The sequence below is a fragment of the Nematostella vectensis genome, chromosome 6, assembly GCF_932526225.1.
Source record: "Nematostella vectensis chromosome 6, jaNemVect1.1, whole genome shotgun sequence".
NCBI classification, from domain to species: Eukaryota; Metazoa; Cnidaria; class Anthozoa; order Actiniaria; family Edwardsiidae; genus Nematostella; species Nematostella vectensis.
The window spans coordinates 892,021-907,238 of NC_064039.1; the positions used below are offsets into that span (position 1 = coordinate 892,021).

The following is a 15,218-nucleotide window of genomic DNA, read 5'->3' on the forward strand; positions in this document are numbered from 1 at the left end:
ACGTCATGGGACCCGTTCTGAGAATTGAGATATGATCAGTAGAGCTCGCAAATTATACCATCAACGAGTGTGTTTCTGTCTTATGCTCTTGTTTGAGAAGTATTTAATACTCTGGCTGCGGTTGTAACACAAGTTATAGGAAAGAACCTTAACCTTTGTGGTGAGCTGAAACTTTTTGTAGGAAGCTTTTTATTTTCATGCGGAAAAGCTGTCGTGCCGTGTCTGAGTTCAACCTTGAAAATTATTCAGCTATTTCGATCCAACTGACTGAGATTACGGTATAATTTGTGCCCTTTTTTCTAAGTACTAACGTATTTCCTCGTTACAGAATACCTCATCGTTATATGGGATGCTAATTCCAGCCCGCAAGTAAAGTACAACTTTTATTAGAGCTCAAGAAAACGCATCTTTTTCGTAACTGGAATTAGGAAAGTCGTTGTAATCGAAAGTACGAGCGACGGACGAAAACTCTTCATTTTAGAACCCTTCAACACAAGATGGTAACCCAAGAAGTGTCAAGATGGATATTGTTGCTGGCTTGTATAGTTGGTCTTTTTACTGCTGCAAAAGCTGCAAATACTGTTAATGGGAGCAAGATAAATTGGGACATTCCCAAAGAAGAAGAATGGAAAAGTAATATAAACTTAAAATTTGACGACAGAGGGCTTCAGCCATGGTACGATTTATCCGTGTCTTTCATAAACACAGTACTGAACAAAGATCCTTACGGTAAGACATATGCTTATAATAACTAGTTATCTTGTTTTTCACTGCGTTTTTCAGAAACTGTGTTTCTCAGGCAGCCATTTTGTAGCGCCGTAGTTTTACGGGAAGATACGAAGCAATAGGCGCTTGAATATAGCTCGAAGTTGACGAACTCATTTTACACGACCCAAACAGGGTCCATAGCTTACATTTTACTGTCCTTTGCCTCATCTATTTCGGGTCTTAACAATCTTTATTTATAAAAGTATTAAATATTCAAAACATAATTATATGCATTATTTCCCCTTTGTTTACTGTAAATGTCAAGAAACTGCCATTGAAATTAAGAATTTGCATTTGATGTTTGTACTGTATGTGTGAAATGATTAGTTTTTTTTTTTTTTATTCTAAACCCCAAGAGATATCAAATAGAGCTGCTTTCAATTATTTACAACGGTTTATCTTACTTCTGCCTGTCTTACTGTTTTTTCATTAATTGATATTTTCATTTCATTTCATTTCGTCTCAGTGGTTGCTTATTTTTTATTCTGGGCTATTATCGGTGTCGGCAGATATTGAGACAGTTTTTGCTCTTTTCATATTATTCTTTTTATTCTTTTTGTATTTTACTGTATAATTTAGTGTCAGAGTCGAGTACTGTACCAGTTTTTGGTGACCCATAATTTAGTGTCAAAATATACTAAAAGCCTGACTCAAACTAAAACAACAAGAATCAAGAAATGTTTGAATGTCCCAAGCTGTCATAGGATTGTTTGATTTTATTGTATTTATATAGGCCCTGAAAACATCCCATAAAAGAAATCTGAACCAACATGTTGAGCAAATAAGCCCATAGCAATCCCCTTCTTCTAATCCCTGCAGTGCATTTTTACATGTATAATCTTATCTGGTGATGAATATCAATCATTTTTTAATCTTTTGACAATGAACCAAGCTCACATTTATTTTGAAGCCAAAAGCTTGACAAGTATAAGAAATATAACGGAAACGTCATTTAATTTAACGTTATCTTACAATGAATTTGAATTATTGTGCCGAACTTGTGTTTTCTTGTTGCCGATGAGAAATTATCTTGTTAAATAATAATAATATACTTATATTATGAGAAATTCTCTTGTTAAATAATAATAATATACTTATTAACATTACCTTTCTGTTTTGATTTGCTATGTGATTTGCTACGTTTTGATTTGCTGAATCCATATATTTTCTCATTCAATATAATTCTCTTTTTTTCTGTGAACATACAAACTTTGAAGCACTAAAAGGGAGGGGGTAAAAACATGTAAAAGCATGAGACCCAGTTGGGGCCTGGGAGTTGCATGATTGACTGGATGGATGGATGGTTTGATTGTGACACCACAGGGTACCCGTACAATTACCACAAAAACCAAGTCGCAAAGCTATACCATATTTCTATATCTATGGAGCTCTGCTATTATTATGAAACTCCAAAAAAAAAAAATATAATAAAAAAATAAATACAAGTATTGGTGTAAGAATTATCCACAGGCAACCCATCCAGACATGAAAGCTATCTAGGGGGAGGGGTGGCTGGGGGCAGTTTCGCTTCCTAGTAGAGGGTTAATTTTGAAAGTTACATATGAAAGAAAATGATGTGCATTTCCCCAAAGACAAAATATTATAGCTATGGCTATGGTCACAGTTCAAATTTATGTGCATTTGATAATGTTATGTTACACGAAATTAAATGATAATGTTGATTAGACACAGAGGTACAAATTCCCTTTTACTAAAATACTAAAATAGTTAATTAAATGTATTTTTAAATGCAAGTATTTCCTAATGTTGACTGATATGACTGAGTATTAAAAAACTATATCTTATTATTCCATCAGAAATCATGAGGGAAGTTATATCAGAAAATAAGCCACTGACAGAGGACCCAGTAAACAGGGTAAGGGCTACAGTACCACATCACAGCCTGCTGCACTACTGTGCACACATGTGCCACAAAAATGATGCATTTGGTTAAGCAATCATTGTTTCTAAAGCAGTTTTCAGGAGAGAAACTGCCTGAAAAGATCCTTTTTAATCTGTTACCTTTCCATTATGCAAGCACAAGTTTTTCGTTTAGCAAGAACAAGCTTCCTGTTACCTCATTGAGTGGTGTTGTACGTATTTTCATCGGTAGGTAAATCGTTATCATCAATTCTTCGAATTTCATGAGTTCACAACTTGCCAAACAGTAAACACCTATAAATAAGAACATATAAGAACATTAAGAGCCTACGGCCTGAGGTTTGGCTTAAGGGTGTCTGGAACTTAGGTTGTTATGTGACCTTGGTTGCTACGCTGACAAGCGCACTCACAATTTAGGTGGTAAAACATTGCTTCTGGTTTGAAATGGCACACACGCTTTTGTTTACAAACTTTTTGCTGGTCTGGTTTATTTTTCCCCCCTTTTGCAGCAAGATTATTTCTCAAATCAATAACTCCACTCAAACAATCAAAAAACAACCAGCGCCTGTGAACCTTTTTCCAGTTTTTCCAACATTGTAAGGGCGGTGAAACATTTTCCATGCGATTGCAAGTCCCAATACAAAACATGGCAGTGTGGGAAGCGCCGTGCACTATATTTGTGGCTAAGCAGACGTGCCTCCAAATAGTCTGGGACAAGGCGCATGCTTTAAAAACGACTCACGGTTGCACAAAACAAGGGTAAAATGACAGCCTAAATTTTTGGAATCGTGACAAATTTTTGTACGGAAATATTGCTTACCCTTTTCTTGTTAAAACTGAGCATGGAATAAGGCATACTGGTCAAAATGAAAAACAACTCTTTTCTAGCTGAAATCAGCACTTCAGGTCGCTACGTAGGTGCCCTGAAAAATCGTGCTCGTCTGTTTTTGTTTTACAGTATTTGTTGTTACACGGCGGGCACTACGTTCACAGTGCATTGAATTGGAAGTGAATAACTGGGTTTGTGGCGGTTAGGTGAAACAAACGGCTGTCTTTGTACAGTAGATGATGATGATCTGGTTACAGAAATAACTACAGTAGATCTGTCAGCTAAAAGTTGCCCATCTACACATAGCTTTATGTTTTTTTGGGTCCCAATGTATTCAGACTAAAACAATTGTAATCCTGTGACTCAAACCAAATTGATATTTTTTAAAAGACCTTGAAAATTTGGGTGCGGATTATATGCGGGTGTGCATTATACATGTGTTAATACAGTATTTCATTTATATTTGTGCTGTCATTTTTATTTAACTATAGATTCTGTTTTGCAGTTTGTTACTGGATACGCACTGGGTGTTGTCATCTGTGCTGGCATTGGCGTCCTCTTCATGTTGATCATGCCCATTGTGGGGTTCTGCTTCTGCTGCTGCCGTTGTTGCAACAACTGCGGCGGCGAGATGTCCCAGAAAGACCTACCAGGAAACGCTTGCAAGAGATCAGTGTTTGGCGTCATTCTCAGCATCATCACACTGCTCATGTTGTAAGATTAGCATTTTGATTATACTCCCAGGTTTTGTATAGTGCTTGGATGCTAAAAATGCAAAAATTGCTAGTGATCTAACTACTAGTTTTATGTGGCTCACATAATCTTCTGCTACAGTCGACCATTTCTTTGATGTTAAATGAGATAATGAACTTTCATTGCTTTTGATACATAAACATACAACATAAACAAAAAGAAATTAAACAAAATAATGTTTAGGAACTCCAATTCAGAAGTACTATTTGGCATATTTTGCCATGTGAATTCAATTTTCTTGCCTTGTTTGGAATGGTAAAATAGTATAGAGCTTATGATTTGGGACTTCATCCAGGGCAGATCCAGGATTTCAGTCTCTTGATAGGGAGGCAACGATGTATAAATATATGGCTAAGGGTAAAAGTGTGGAATTGAGTTCCCACCTTTTTCTTCTTCGAAATGTTTTGTCTGAAGTTGGGGGAGGGGAGAGGGGCCACAGGCCCCCCCTGCACCCCCCCCCCCCCCCCAAATGGTAGGTGCATAATGCAGACATAAAGTATTAATAATAGGAATATATTACTAATGCACCAATGAACTGCTCTGTTAAAAACTTATAGATGACATCCTGAGGTGGCATAATTATGCTGTTTTTTATTTCTTGCAGTGCTGGAGTATTGTTAATGTTTGTCTGTAATGACAATATGAGCCACTCTGTCGGGAATTCCAAGAGTACTATTGATGGGATTGTGAACGAAGCTGTTGGATTTGTCAACAAGACATTTAATGTAAGCTTTAACAAACATCCTGTACCCTGGGTTCCAGAGGCTGAATATCAGCTTTTCCTAGCATGCTAGGGGGCGGGGATCAAATGGACTCTCGCTTTGCTCGAAAAGGTCTCGGAGCCTCTGGTTTCCATTGTAACATTCCCGTTTTACAAATTGATCAAATTAAATGAAATAATGAATTGTGAGAATTGAACATACTGTTGTTGCTTACTTTATAGGAATTTGATAATGTCGTAGACAAAGACTTCAAGACTGCTGTAGACCAGCTGTCGTATGACATTAGTGATGCTGGGGTGAAGGAACACCTCGGGGATCCCCTCCTTGCAGTGCTAGAGAGTGCCATTCTCAAACCAATAGAGGCTGTTGCAACCCTCTCACAGAGTATGTAATCGAGAGATCTTCTTTTCCATCATTAGTTACCAGTTAATGAGCCCTTGGAAGCCACACCTTTATTGGTTTTTTTTTCATTAAATATTGGAAGGCACATAATGTGTTTAAATCTCGAAAAAAACAACAACTAAAAACAAAGTATAAATACGGTATGTGTACTTTATTTACCAAATTACATTGAAAATATTTGCATTGGCTTCCCCCTATCAGCCGATGGATGCTTTTTCACACTTGGTATGGCTTTGGTAGGATGACAAAATGGCAAAAGACAGAGGCTGTTTAAGGGTGTATTATAATTGCATCCCATGTCACTAAGTAATGTAAATAAACATGATGGAGAGTCTAAAAAAACAAACAGGGAAATTTCGGCGAAGTTCTGCTAGAACCACATTTGCCTAAAATCCTTGCTTTAGTCGAAAATTCACCAACAGTTCAGCAGCATGCAAAACAAATGAATAAACTGTGCAAATTGCAGTTGCATTACTTTCTGTCAGTACTGTACAGAATATGATGAAAATGTCTTTCTATTACTCTTTAGATACAAAGGCCATGGAGAATCAGTTAGTGGTTATAGTGAACAACACAAACGATCTGAAGAAAATGGGAACCACATTGTCTTCAGATCTGCAAGTTGCACGTGATAATCTTACTGACATTTTGAACGATTGTAAGAATACTTCTGACCCAAGTATCTGTGGTGACATTAACACTAACGAGCTAAAACAGGATGCAAACTTCAGTGCTGTCGATAATGTCCAAAGCCAACTAGACAACATCAGAGAAGTGTCTGAACTGGACTTTGAAAAGGCTGCAAAAGAGGTGACAAAACAATGAAATTAGTAACTCAGTAAAACTTAATTGTTAAATGCATCCATTTGCAGTCTTAACCCATTGACACCTCAACCGGCCTGCACCTGCCGTTACAAGCAACCATCAATTTGTTTACAGTGACAAGTGATTAGAGATGGGAAGGCAAAGCACTGTTGGAAAGCTAGGATACTGCTGAATAGGTGCAGCGGTGTTTAACTTTGATGGGCTGTAACAGACTCAAAATAGGGCGGGAGGTATCTGTTTTTTATCTTTTTTTTTTTTTTTTTGAAAATTCATCTAAAAAATAGCCATGTGTCAATCGGTTAGAGACTGAATTGCTGGAGCAGACAAATCGCATAACAGCATTTCACTAAGGTGCCCTGAAGAAGTCTTATTAAAGACGAAAAATTGGCAGTCGGGTACCAGTTTTGAGTGAAACATACTTTGGTTAACGAGCACAACTAGTTGGGTATTTTGATAGATTTTTTAAATACTTACAGATGTATTTATTATTTTTGACCATTATAAAATTGCATACCTGTAAACTCTCTCGCATTAGGCAGGAGTCTCAAGATTTTTTACCTCTTCTCCCGCTCTCCCGCATGGAGCACCAAATCTCTCCAGCTTTTTAGCAATTTTTATCACTTCCGAGAATTTATTCTATAGAAAATTGACATTTTGACTATTTTCTATTAAAAATAATTAAAACAAAACTTCCTTGCGTAGCACAATTGATCTCACCCTTGTGAGATCTATAAGTGGATTTTTGCGCCAGAACTTTCTATATGGCAAACAATGGCTATGGTATACCCACCCCTCCCTCCCAAAAAACTAATACACCCCACCCCACCCCTCCCCCAAAAATTCTCAAGCCTTGAGATTTCCAGAGGTTAACAGGTATGAAATTGTTAAAGCATTCCATTTTCCCCATTTAAATCCGATGAAATCAGCATAAATCAGTTTTCTCTAATAATCACCAACTTTTGTCAATCAGAGCTCACATCTGTAACTAGTTTTTGCATAATATAAACAATAGCATATATACTGTATATTATAAGTCTATGGATTAGTTCACAGTATTTGGCAGATTTCCCCTCTTGGTCCCCACAAGGTTAGCAGTAGTTAAGTATGATTAAGGGGCTGCATTCATGAAAAAGAAAAGAAATGAGCCCAATTGGTATGTGTTTGTAATGTTCTGTTAAGAGATGTTATTTCTTTTAGGGTTTGCAAACTGTTAGAGACATTCCTATAACCATGATAAACAAAACAAGTGGACCTCGTAATGGTGAGTGCAGACTCAGCACTCTCATCTGTGATATGTGTAGCCCTCTAATGGGTGACAACTAATAAGAATTGTTTTTGACATGATACTTTTAAGCTCCATTCTTGACTGAGTTATTGATTTTTAAAAGAGGAGGTACTGGACATGTACAATAGCCATCCATGTTATCTACATGTATCAGTAGCATTGGCCACACCGTGAAGAAAATATGTATCACAATCAGCCCCCCAATTCCCCCCCCCCCCAATACACATCCCAACAATATAAATAATGTGCTGTTTGGTTTATGAAATACATGGATGCTCGATACAGGAACTATATTCAGTCATTTCTTTGCATTGCAGTCTGGTAGGGATTGTCCGTAAAACAGTGTCTGAAAGGCAATGCAAATGTTTACTATAATATGTTTACAATGCACATGTTTACTATAGGGGAAACTTGAGACTCCAAGATGCTTTGAGAAAAAGGTTGAAAATTTCCAGGGAGACAATATGCTTCCCCTCTCTCTTTACAATGTTACAGAGATTAAAACAAAATGTTGTAGTGGAATTCACAAGGATGTTTCAAATATTTAAATTCTATAATTAGAACTCCTTGAATACAAAAGTTTTTATACCTGGAGCTTTAAGTACATTTCTAGACTTTTGTAAAGCTTTGTTGTGTGCTTTTTGTTTATCTTGATGTTTACAGATATAATAAAGATGATAGCAAATGCTACAACTCAGGTTAAAAAAATTCTTACAGATGGACGTAAAACTGTTGATGATGTGAGTACTGCGTGTGGTCTTCACCTCATGTCCTGCTCCTGTCCCATCTTCTTGTTTGTTAGGTCAAGAAAGCCAACCATCTGCCATTTTTCACTCAATACCAAACACAAAAAGCATCCATTTCCATCAGCTAACACAAACGAGCAATCAGAATTGTTGCTCAAGTAGCAGACATCAATTTTGTTTGTTTGTTTGTTTGTTTTATACAACCCATTTGCTTATTGTTTCTGGATTTGAGGCAACCCATTGCTGTACCCACTTTGCTTGCAACTACATACTTCCCTCAAGTTTTGTCGCTAATTTAAAAAAGATTCTATTCTAATTTCTGTTTTCCACTGTTGTCTTCTTAAGGGTGTTCTACAACAGTTAAAGAACATACAGTCGGATAGTAATTACTACACAGATCTTGTCAAACAATATGATAAGTACAGGTATTTAAAGTAGGAGCTTGTTGTTTCGGTTTTATTCTATATACAGAGAGGCTGAATATACTTTACCATCATTTTATCTCATCTCCCTGTAGATGCTATGTGGATAATATGTATTTTATTATTGTTATTATTTATCCTGCTGTAGATGGTACGCTGGTGTAGGAGCGGCTTGCTACATATTATTGTTATTATTTATCCTGCTGTAGATGGTATGCTGGTGTACGAGCGGCTTGCTACATATTATTGTTATTATTTATCCTGCTGTAGATGGTACGCTGGTGTAGGAGCGGCTTGCTACATATTATTGTTATTATTTATCCTGCTGTAGATGGTACGCTGGTGTAGGAGCGGCTTGCCTGTTTCTACTCATTGTTGTGATGATGGCGCTAGGTCTGATGTGTGGCATCTGCGGCTATGACAAAGAGGCCACTCCAACTACACGTGGGTCCGTGTCTAATATGGGTGGAAACTGTCTTATGGCGTAAGTCTAGAAAGTTGCTACTTCATATGCATGTGTCGAAAATAGAAACTTTAATATTAGAACTTGCATAAATTAGTCCAGCTAGACTGCTTGCAGGCATTTAGGAGTGGTACTCCGTAAGCTTCATACCACGGGTGGACAGGCAGGTTAATGGATTTCTCTCGAGTTTGGTATACAGGGTTGGTACAAGGTACTATTAACAAAATAGGTAGTTTTAGATCGTTTTGCATAAAACACCTGGTAAACAATATAGCAGAAAATACTAAGTGGATGCCTGCAAACAAGCTAACTAGTTTTAACAGCAGGCATTGTTTCATCCCCTCGTCTCCCCCCTGGGGCATTGCAATGGTGCATAGCAAAAGAAAAAAACATTAAAACAAACATAGTAAAGTAAACATAATAAAAGACATAGGGTAAACATAGTGAAAAACATTGGGTAAACATAGTGAAAAACAGAGGGTAAACATAGTGAAAAACATTGGGTAAACAGTGAAAAACATTGGGTAAACATAGTGAAAAACATTAGATAAACAGTGAAAAACATTGGGTAAACATAGTGAAAAACATTGGGTAAACATAGTGAAAAACAAAGGGTAAACATAGTGAAAAACAGAGGGTAAACATAGTGAAAAACATTGGGTAAACATAGTGAAAAACATTGGGTAAACATAGTGAAAAACAAAGGGTAAACATAGTGAAAAACATTGGGTAAACATAGTAAAAAAACATTGGGTAAACATAGTAAAAAAACATTGGGTAAACATAGTGAAAAACAATGGGTAAACATAGTGAAAAATAAAGGGTAAACATAGTGAACAACAAAGGGTAAACAGTGAAAAACAAAGGGTAAACATAGTGATAAACATTGGGTAAACATAGTGAAAAACAAAGGGTAAACAGTGAAAAACATTGGGTAAACATAGTGAAAAACATTGGGTAAACAGTGAAAAACATTGGGTAAACATAGTGAAAAACATTGGGTAAACAGTGAAAAACATTGGGTAAACATAGTGAAAAACAAAGGGTAAACAGTGAAAAACATTGGGTAAACATAGTAAAAAACAGAGGGTAAACCTCTGCAAGCAGGCTAGGGTCTAGCTGGGATCTTTGGGTTTCTGTTATATTGGAAATCTCTTATAATATGCATAAAATGAAGAGAAAAAGTACCCTGGTTTTAAATTAATATACTCACATATTCGCCATTTTAGATAACAGTTTTTGTGCATAAACACATTAACAATTGATTGCTGTTTTGGTTTGTTTACAGGGCTGTTGGATTTGCTTTTATCTTTTCCTGGTTCTTCATGTTGGTCACAACCATTTGCTTTCTGATTGGCTCTCCACTCCAGAGGATAGTGTGTGAGCCAATACAGTCCAACACCATTTGGAAGGAGGTATGATGTCTATAGTTTTACTATATTCACAAAATCATTAATAATAGAGAGAAGTTCAAGGGTTGACAAGTGGACTCCACGGTAAAATGTCACGCAACAAAATAATAATTGCATCTCGGGTGTCATGTAATTCCACCTGTAAATCTCCACTATAATAAACTCTTGGGCGCATAAGAATTTACATACAGTATAGGAATCTAAGTAGACTGTGTAGTCACTTACAGTATGTTTACTGTTTATTCCTAAAAGCAGGGTCAAGGCAAAACGGTATAAGGAACGATCGTCCCAGGGTACCGCCCCCAAATCAGACTGAGAACGATCGCCCTACTCAGAGAACGATCGCCCCACACAGATAGAACCATGTACTCGGCATGGTTCTGATAATACCACAAGCGTAGAGATGGTAGAGACCCTTTCTTCGAAGGGCACCTTTGAAGTTTTTTTTTTTTTAATTTTGTTTTCGTTTAGTGATCAAAACCGCCTTTTTACGGACTTCGGGGTTGTTATGAAAAAAAATTTCGTACCTAGAAACAAAGAAAGGAATAAAACTCTTATGTATGAGGAAACCTAATTTAGCGTATGAATTATTTCTCTACGATGTTTATTCGCGTAATTTACTGCCGAAAGTCGGCCCGATAACAGCGATATTCTGCTACCAGGTCCTACAAACAAAAATCTTAGGCTAAATTGTGTCGTTTAGGGCTCAGTTACAAATCAACAGACCCATATAAACCCCTAATAAAGATAGAAAATCGTTGCAGTTCTCTTTTAACGTGAGTATTATTTCTTTACGATGTTTATTCGCGTATCCGCCGGAAGTCGTTAACAGCATTATTCTGCTACCGCATTCTTCACAAACAAACAAGAATATTATCGTTGCTTTGGCTAAAATATTGATTTCCTCAATACTCTTTTGACTTATACCTCGACTTATACTTTCAGAGACACCAAATTACAGTTAGAATAAAAATGATGGCGTTGGATCTTTTCATCCAAATCGCTAGGTGATTTTTTAAAAAGTTAAAATTTGAAATTTTTAACTTGATAGCACGCTTGACCACCATCTTGGATTTCACTCGTAAGAAAAATAAAGAATGGAAGATCTTTTTGAGTTCGTTCGAGGAAACGCTAACAGCCAAAAACTATACAAGTTATGGCCATGTTTGATCTTTTAAAAGCGTCAGCGAAGGCAGCAAAGGGTGATACTATACTACTGATACTACAGTATATGAGTTCTGTAATTTGACTCTTCTTGTAAGGTAACCCCCCCCCCCCCCCCCCCCCTATGTTCACTTATTGTAACTAGCTGTTATTAGGCTTTACGGAGAGGGGACTCTGTAAAATCGAGTGCCCAAAAAGCAGGGTGTCTTGTAAAATTTTAAAAAATGAGGTTTTAACCAAATAAAAAGGTTTTCGACTTTGCACTCATAAAATAATTGAGTTTTATTCATCAAAAGTTGTTTTGAACCGGGGTATGATCTTTAAGCTACTGTAAACTAGTCTTGCCTACCCTCTGATTAATTTTTGAACTACTGTGTATGAATTTTTAGGTTATTGATAATCCTGCTAGCTACAAAACTGGTGAACTCCCCCTTAGTGGGATTCTAGGTGGCAATAAATCTGTTTCTATAAAGGCTGGAGAAGTCCTCAGGTAGGTACACACTTCAGAAAACAAAATGGTGGTTAGACTTATGCATGGTGCACTCTCAGATGATCTCCATGAGTGATGACATTGCATTACACCCCACTTTATCAAGATTAAAGTCTTTTAATAATAATGATGATTAGAGGTGTTTGTAGCTGCCGTGATAAATGCCAGCCTATAAAGCCCTAAACATTCCTAGTGATGATGATGAATAGTGATGGTGATAATGACATGATGATGATGATTGTTTCCTGTAGTAACTGTCGTCAAAACATGCCAGCCTATAAAGCTCTAAAAATCGAAAGTCTCTTCAACATATCTGAACAGTTTGATATTAAGAGGGTGAGTGTGTATACACGCAACTAAACATTTGTTCTTACTAAAACAATTAAAAATGAATTTTTGTGAAAAAGTTTATCCTTTATGTGACAACCTTCTTGTATTTTTGCCATTCGACTCATGTCTAGCAATATAACTTTAGAGAGATGTTAGCCGGCGATCCCCAAAGAAAATTAAGAACAGTGGCAATAAAGCAGCAAACTTGACTCGCTCAGCACTGGAGACTGACCCTGGACCCAGTAGTCAAGGGCATAACGTTGCTGTGAAAGATTGGGTGTATCAGCCAGAATGTTAACCTCACTTCCTTCTTTTTTCAGCTTCTTGGAGAAACAATCGATAAAGAGTTGGACAACCTAAAAGTGAATCTGACTGACCAAAAAATTCTCAATAATGACTCCCGTCAGAGCTTGAAAAAGTTGAACGAGTCTGGTGTGGATGACATTAACTTTGATTCCTTTTTAAACCAGGTGAGTGAAGTACTGACATTGCCATTAGTATTTTTTTAACTTTTTTGATCTGCATAAGTTTTCATGGCCCATATGGTTTCAAATGTTAATGGGTGCTAGGCAACCAAGTTGTTAGGCAATGCCTAGGCCTAGCGATTTGGGACGGTTGCCTAATGAATTTCATTATAAATACAGTAGTATTCAAATTCTGCTGGTGCTTATTTATCATTTTACGAACAGAGCAAGACTTTATATTATATCAGTAGAAGGTATCCAAATAAACATACGTCCTGCATAATCCGCAAGATGTGTTGACATGCTGTAGTCACCTACAGTACCTGAAAGAGTGATTGAGCTCTGACACTTAACTTACCCAAAGCGAAATTGCTCCACAAACTAGAATAGATGTGCAGTTCATGACGTGACCACTTTGACAGGTTTGGTGGATTGTGGTGTTTTGTTAGGGTTGTATTCTGCTGATAGAAATTTCTATTATGATTATGTTTCCTTTCACAGACCAGGAAAGGAATTACCAAGTCCAACCTGACAATATTTGCTGCTCAGCTGGATGAACTTGCGAAAAACTTTTCAAGAGCTGGAGATGATCAGTCTGGTGGTCCTGCTACCAAACTCTATGTAAGTATGGTTTTATCATTGGGGTAGAGTCATGGATACAGGTCTTAGTGATGTCAAGGTTGAGTCATGGATACAGGTCTTAGTGATGTCAAGGTTGAGTCATGGATACAGGTCTTAGTGATGTCAAGGTTGAGTCATGGATACAGGTCTTACGGATGTCAAGGTTGATTCATGGGTTCAGGTCTTACAGATGTCAAGGTTGCGTCATGGATACAGGTCTTGGTGATGTCAAGGTTGAGTCATGGATACAGGTCTTAGTGATGTCAAGGTTGAGTCATGTATACAGGTCTTAGTGATGTCAAGGTTGAGTCATGGATACAGGTCTTAGTGATGTCAAGGTTGAGTCATGAATACAGGTCTTTGTGATGTCAAAGTTGCGTCATGGATACAGGTCTTAGTGATGTCAAGGTTGAGTCATGGATACAGGTCTTAGTGATGTCAAGGTTGAGTCATGTATACAGGTCTTAGTGATGTCAAGGTTGAGTCGTGGATACAGGTCTTAGTGATGTCAAGGTTGAGTCATGGATACAGGTCTTACAGATGTCAAGGTTGAGTCATGGATACAGGTCTTAGTCATGTCAAGGTTGAGTCATGGATACAGGTCTTAGTGATGTCAAGGTTGAGTCATGGATACAGGTCTTAGTGATGTCAAGGTTGAGTCATGGATACAGGTCTTAGTGATGTCAAGGTTCCAGGGCTGCCGTGTAAGGATGGCCCTCCTAAGATCCACTCTAAATTAAACCTTGGAGACAAGAAAGAGAATTAAATGTCCAAGAAATTGTAATTTTTAAATTTATCTTTCTTTTTCTTTTTTATATATGAGAGAAGAGTATGAAAGAGGAGAGTTGTTCCTGAAAAATCTCTGATTTGTCTTTTGATAGTAGGCAACTGCATGAAAGCTTGATGCTTAAACAGAAATCTAATTTTGCTTTTTATAGCCTGAAATATATTGTTTGTCTTTTTAAGGAACTTGGAAACAGGACGGAAGAAATTGCCAAGGACTTGCGAGACCTTGACAAGAACACGGCACAACAGATGAGAACCAAAGCTGTAAGTATTCAAGCAATGCACATTCATACAGAGCTTTAAGTTTTCAAACAATGTCACCTGCTCACAGAGCTGTAAGTTTTCAATCAATGTCACCTGCATACAGAGCTGTAAGTAATCAAACAATGTCACCTGCATTCAGAGCTCTGACAACTGCATGTTTTCTTTAAAGCGACAATTGCACAATAGCATTACAAGACAAAACACTGTGCGTGTGGTCGCAGATCCATCAGCCCGCAAGATTGTTATGTAATTGACCAGAAGTGAACTGGTGCAATGGCCACTGTAATTGAAAAAGAATTAGACCACGTGTCACTTGCCAGTGCATTTTTAATTGTATAATATCTTTGTTGTATCACAGGATGACATAGAAAAGAATGTGAATGACCTGAAAGCGATTGGAGGTGATCTTTCGGTATGTCTAATGATTATAATTTTTCTTCCTTGTCATCATAATCATCAACAACAGCAAGAACAACAACAAACAGCCATTATCCTCATCATCATCACCATCATAAACCTAGTAAACAATTCATCATCATCACTCTCATTAACACAGTAAACAATTCATCATCATCACCATCATAAACATAG

The 15,218-nt window shown here is 37.2% G+C and overlaps 1 protein-coding gene across 4 annotated transcripts in view; it reads left to right on the forward strand.

The window, feature by feature from the left end:
- Positions 1-15,218, forward strand: part of LOC116606934 (prominin-1-A) — a 21,015-nt gene continuing 5,797 nt past the window's right edge. For all 4 annotated transcript variants that reach the window (XM_048728583.1, XM_048728585.1, XM_048728587.1 and 1 more), the window contains exons 1-18: positions 1-160; positions 329-729; positions 2,586-2,644; positions 3,984-4,192; positions 4,836-4,956; positions 5,175-5,337; positions 5,885-6,165; positions 7,378-7,441; positions 8,129-8,205; positions 8,557-8,636; positions 8,965-9,117; positions 10,385-10,511; positions 12,062-12,162; positions 12,414-12,498; positions 12,813-12,962; positions 13,458-13,577; positions 14,544-14,627; positions 14,986-15,039. In XM_048728583.1, the coding sequence (XP_048584540.1) occupies positions 498-729; positions 2,586-2,644; positions 3,984-4,192; positions 4,836-4,956; positions 5,175-5,337; positions 5,885-6,165; positions 7,378-7,441; positions 8,129-8,205; positions 8,557-8,636; positions 8,965-9,117; positions 10,385-10,511; positions 12,062-12,162; positions 12,414-12,498; positions 12,813-12,962; positions 13,458-13,577; positions 14,544-14,627; positions 14,986-15,039 (2,160 nt within the window). In that variant the 5' untranslated portion in view covers positions 1-160; positions 329-497. The remainder of the gene's footprint in view (positions 161-328; positions 730-2,585; positions 2,645-3,983; positions 4,193-4,835; positions 4,957-5,174; positions 5,338-5,884; positions 6,166-7,377; positions 7,442-8,128; positions 8,206-8,556; positions 8,637-8,964; positions 9,118-10,384; positions 10,512-12,061; positions 12,163-12,413; positions 12,499-12,812; positions 12,963-13,457; positions 13,578-14,543; positions 14,628-14,985; positions 15,040-15,218) is intronic.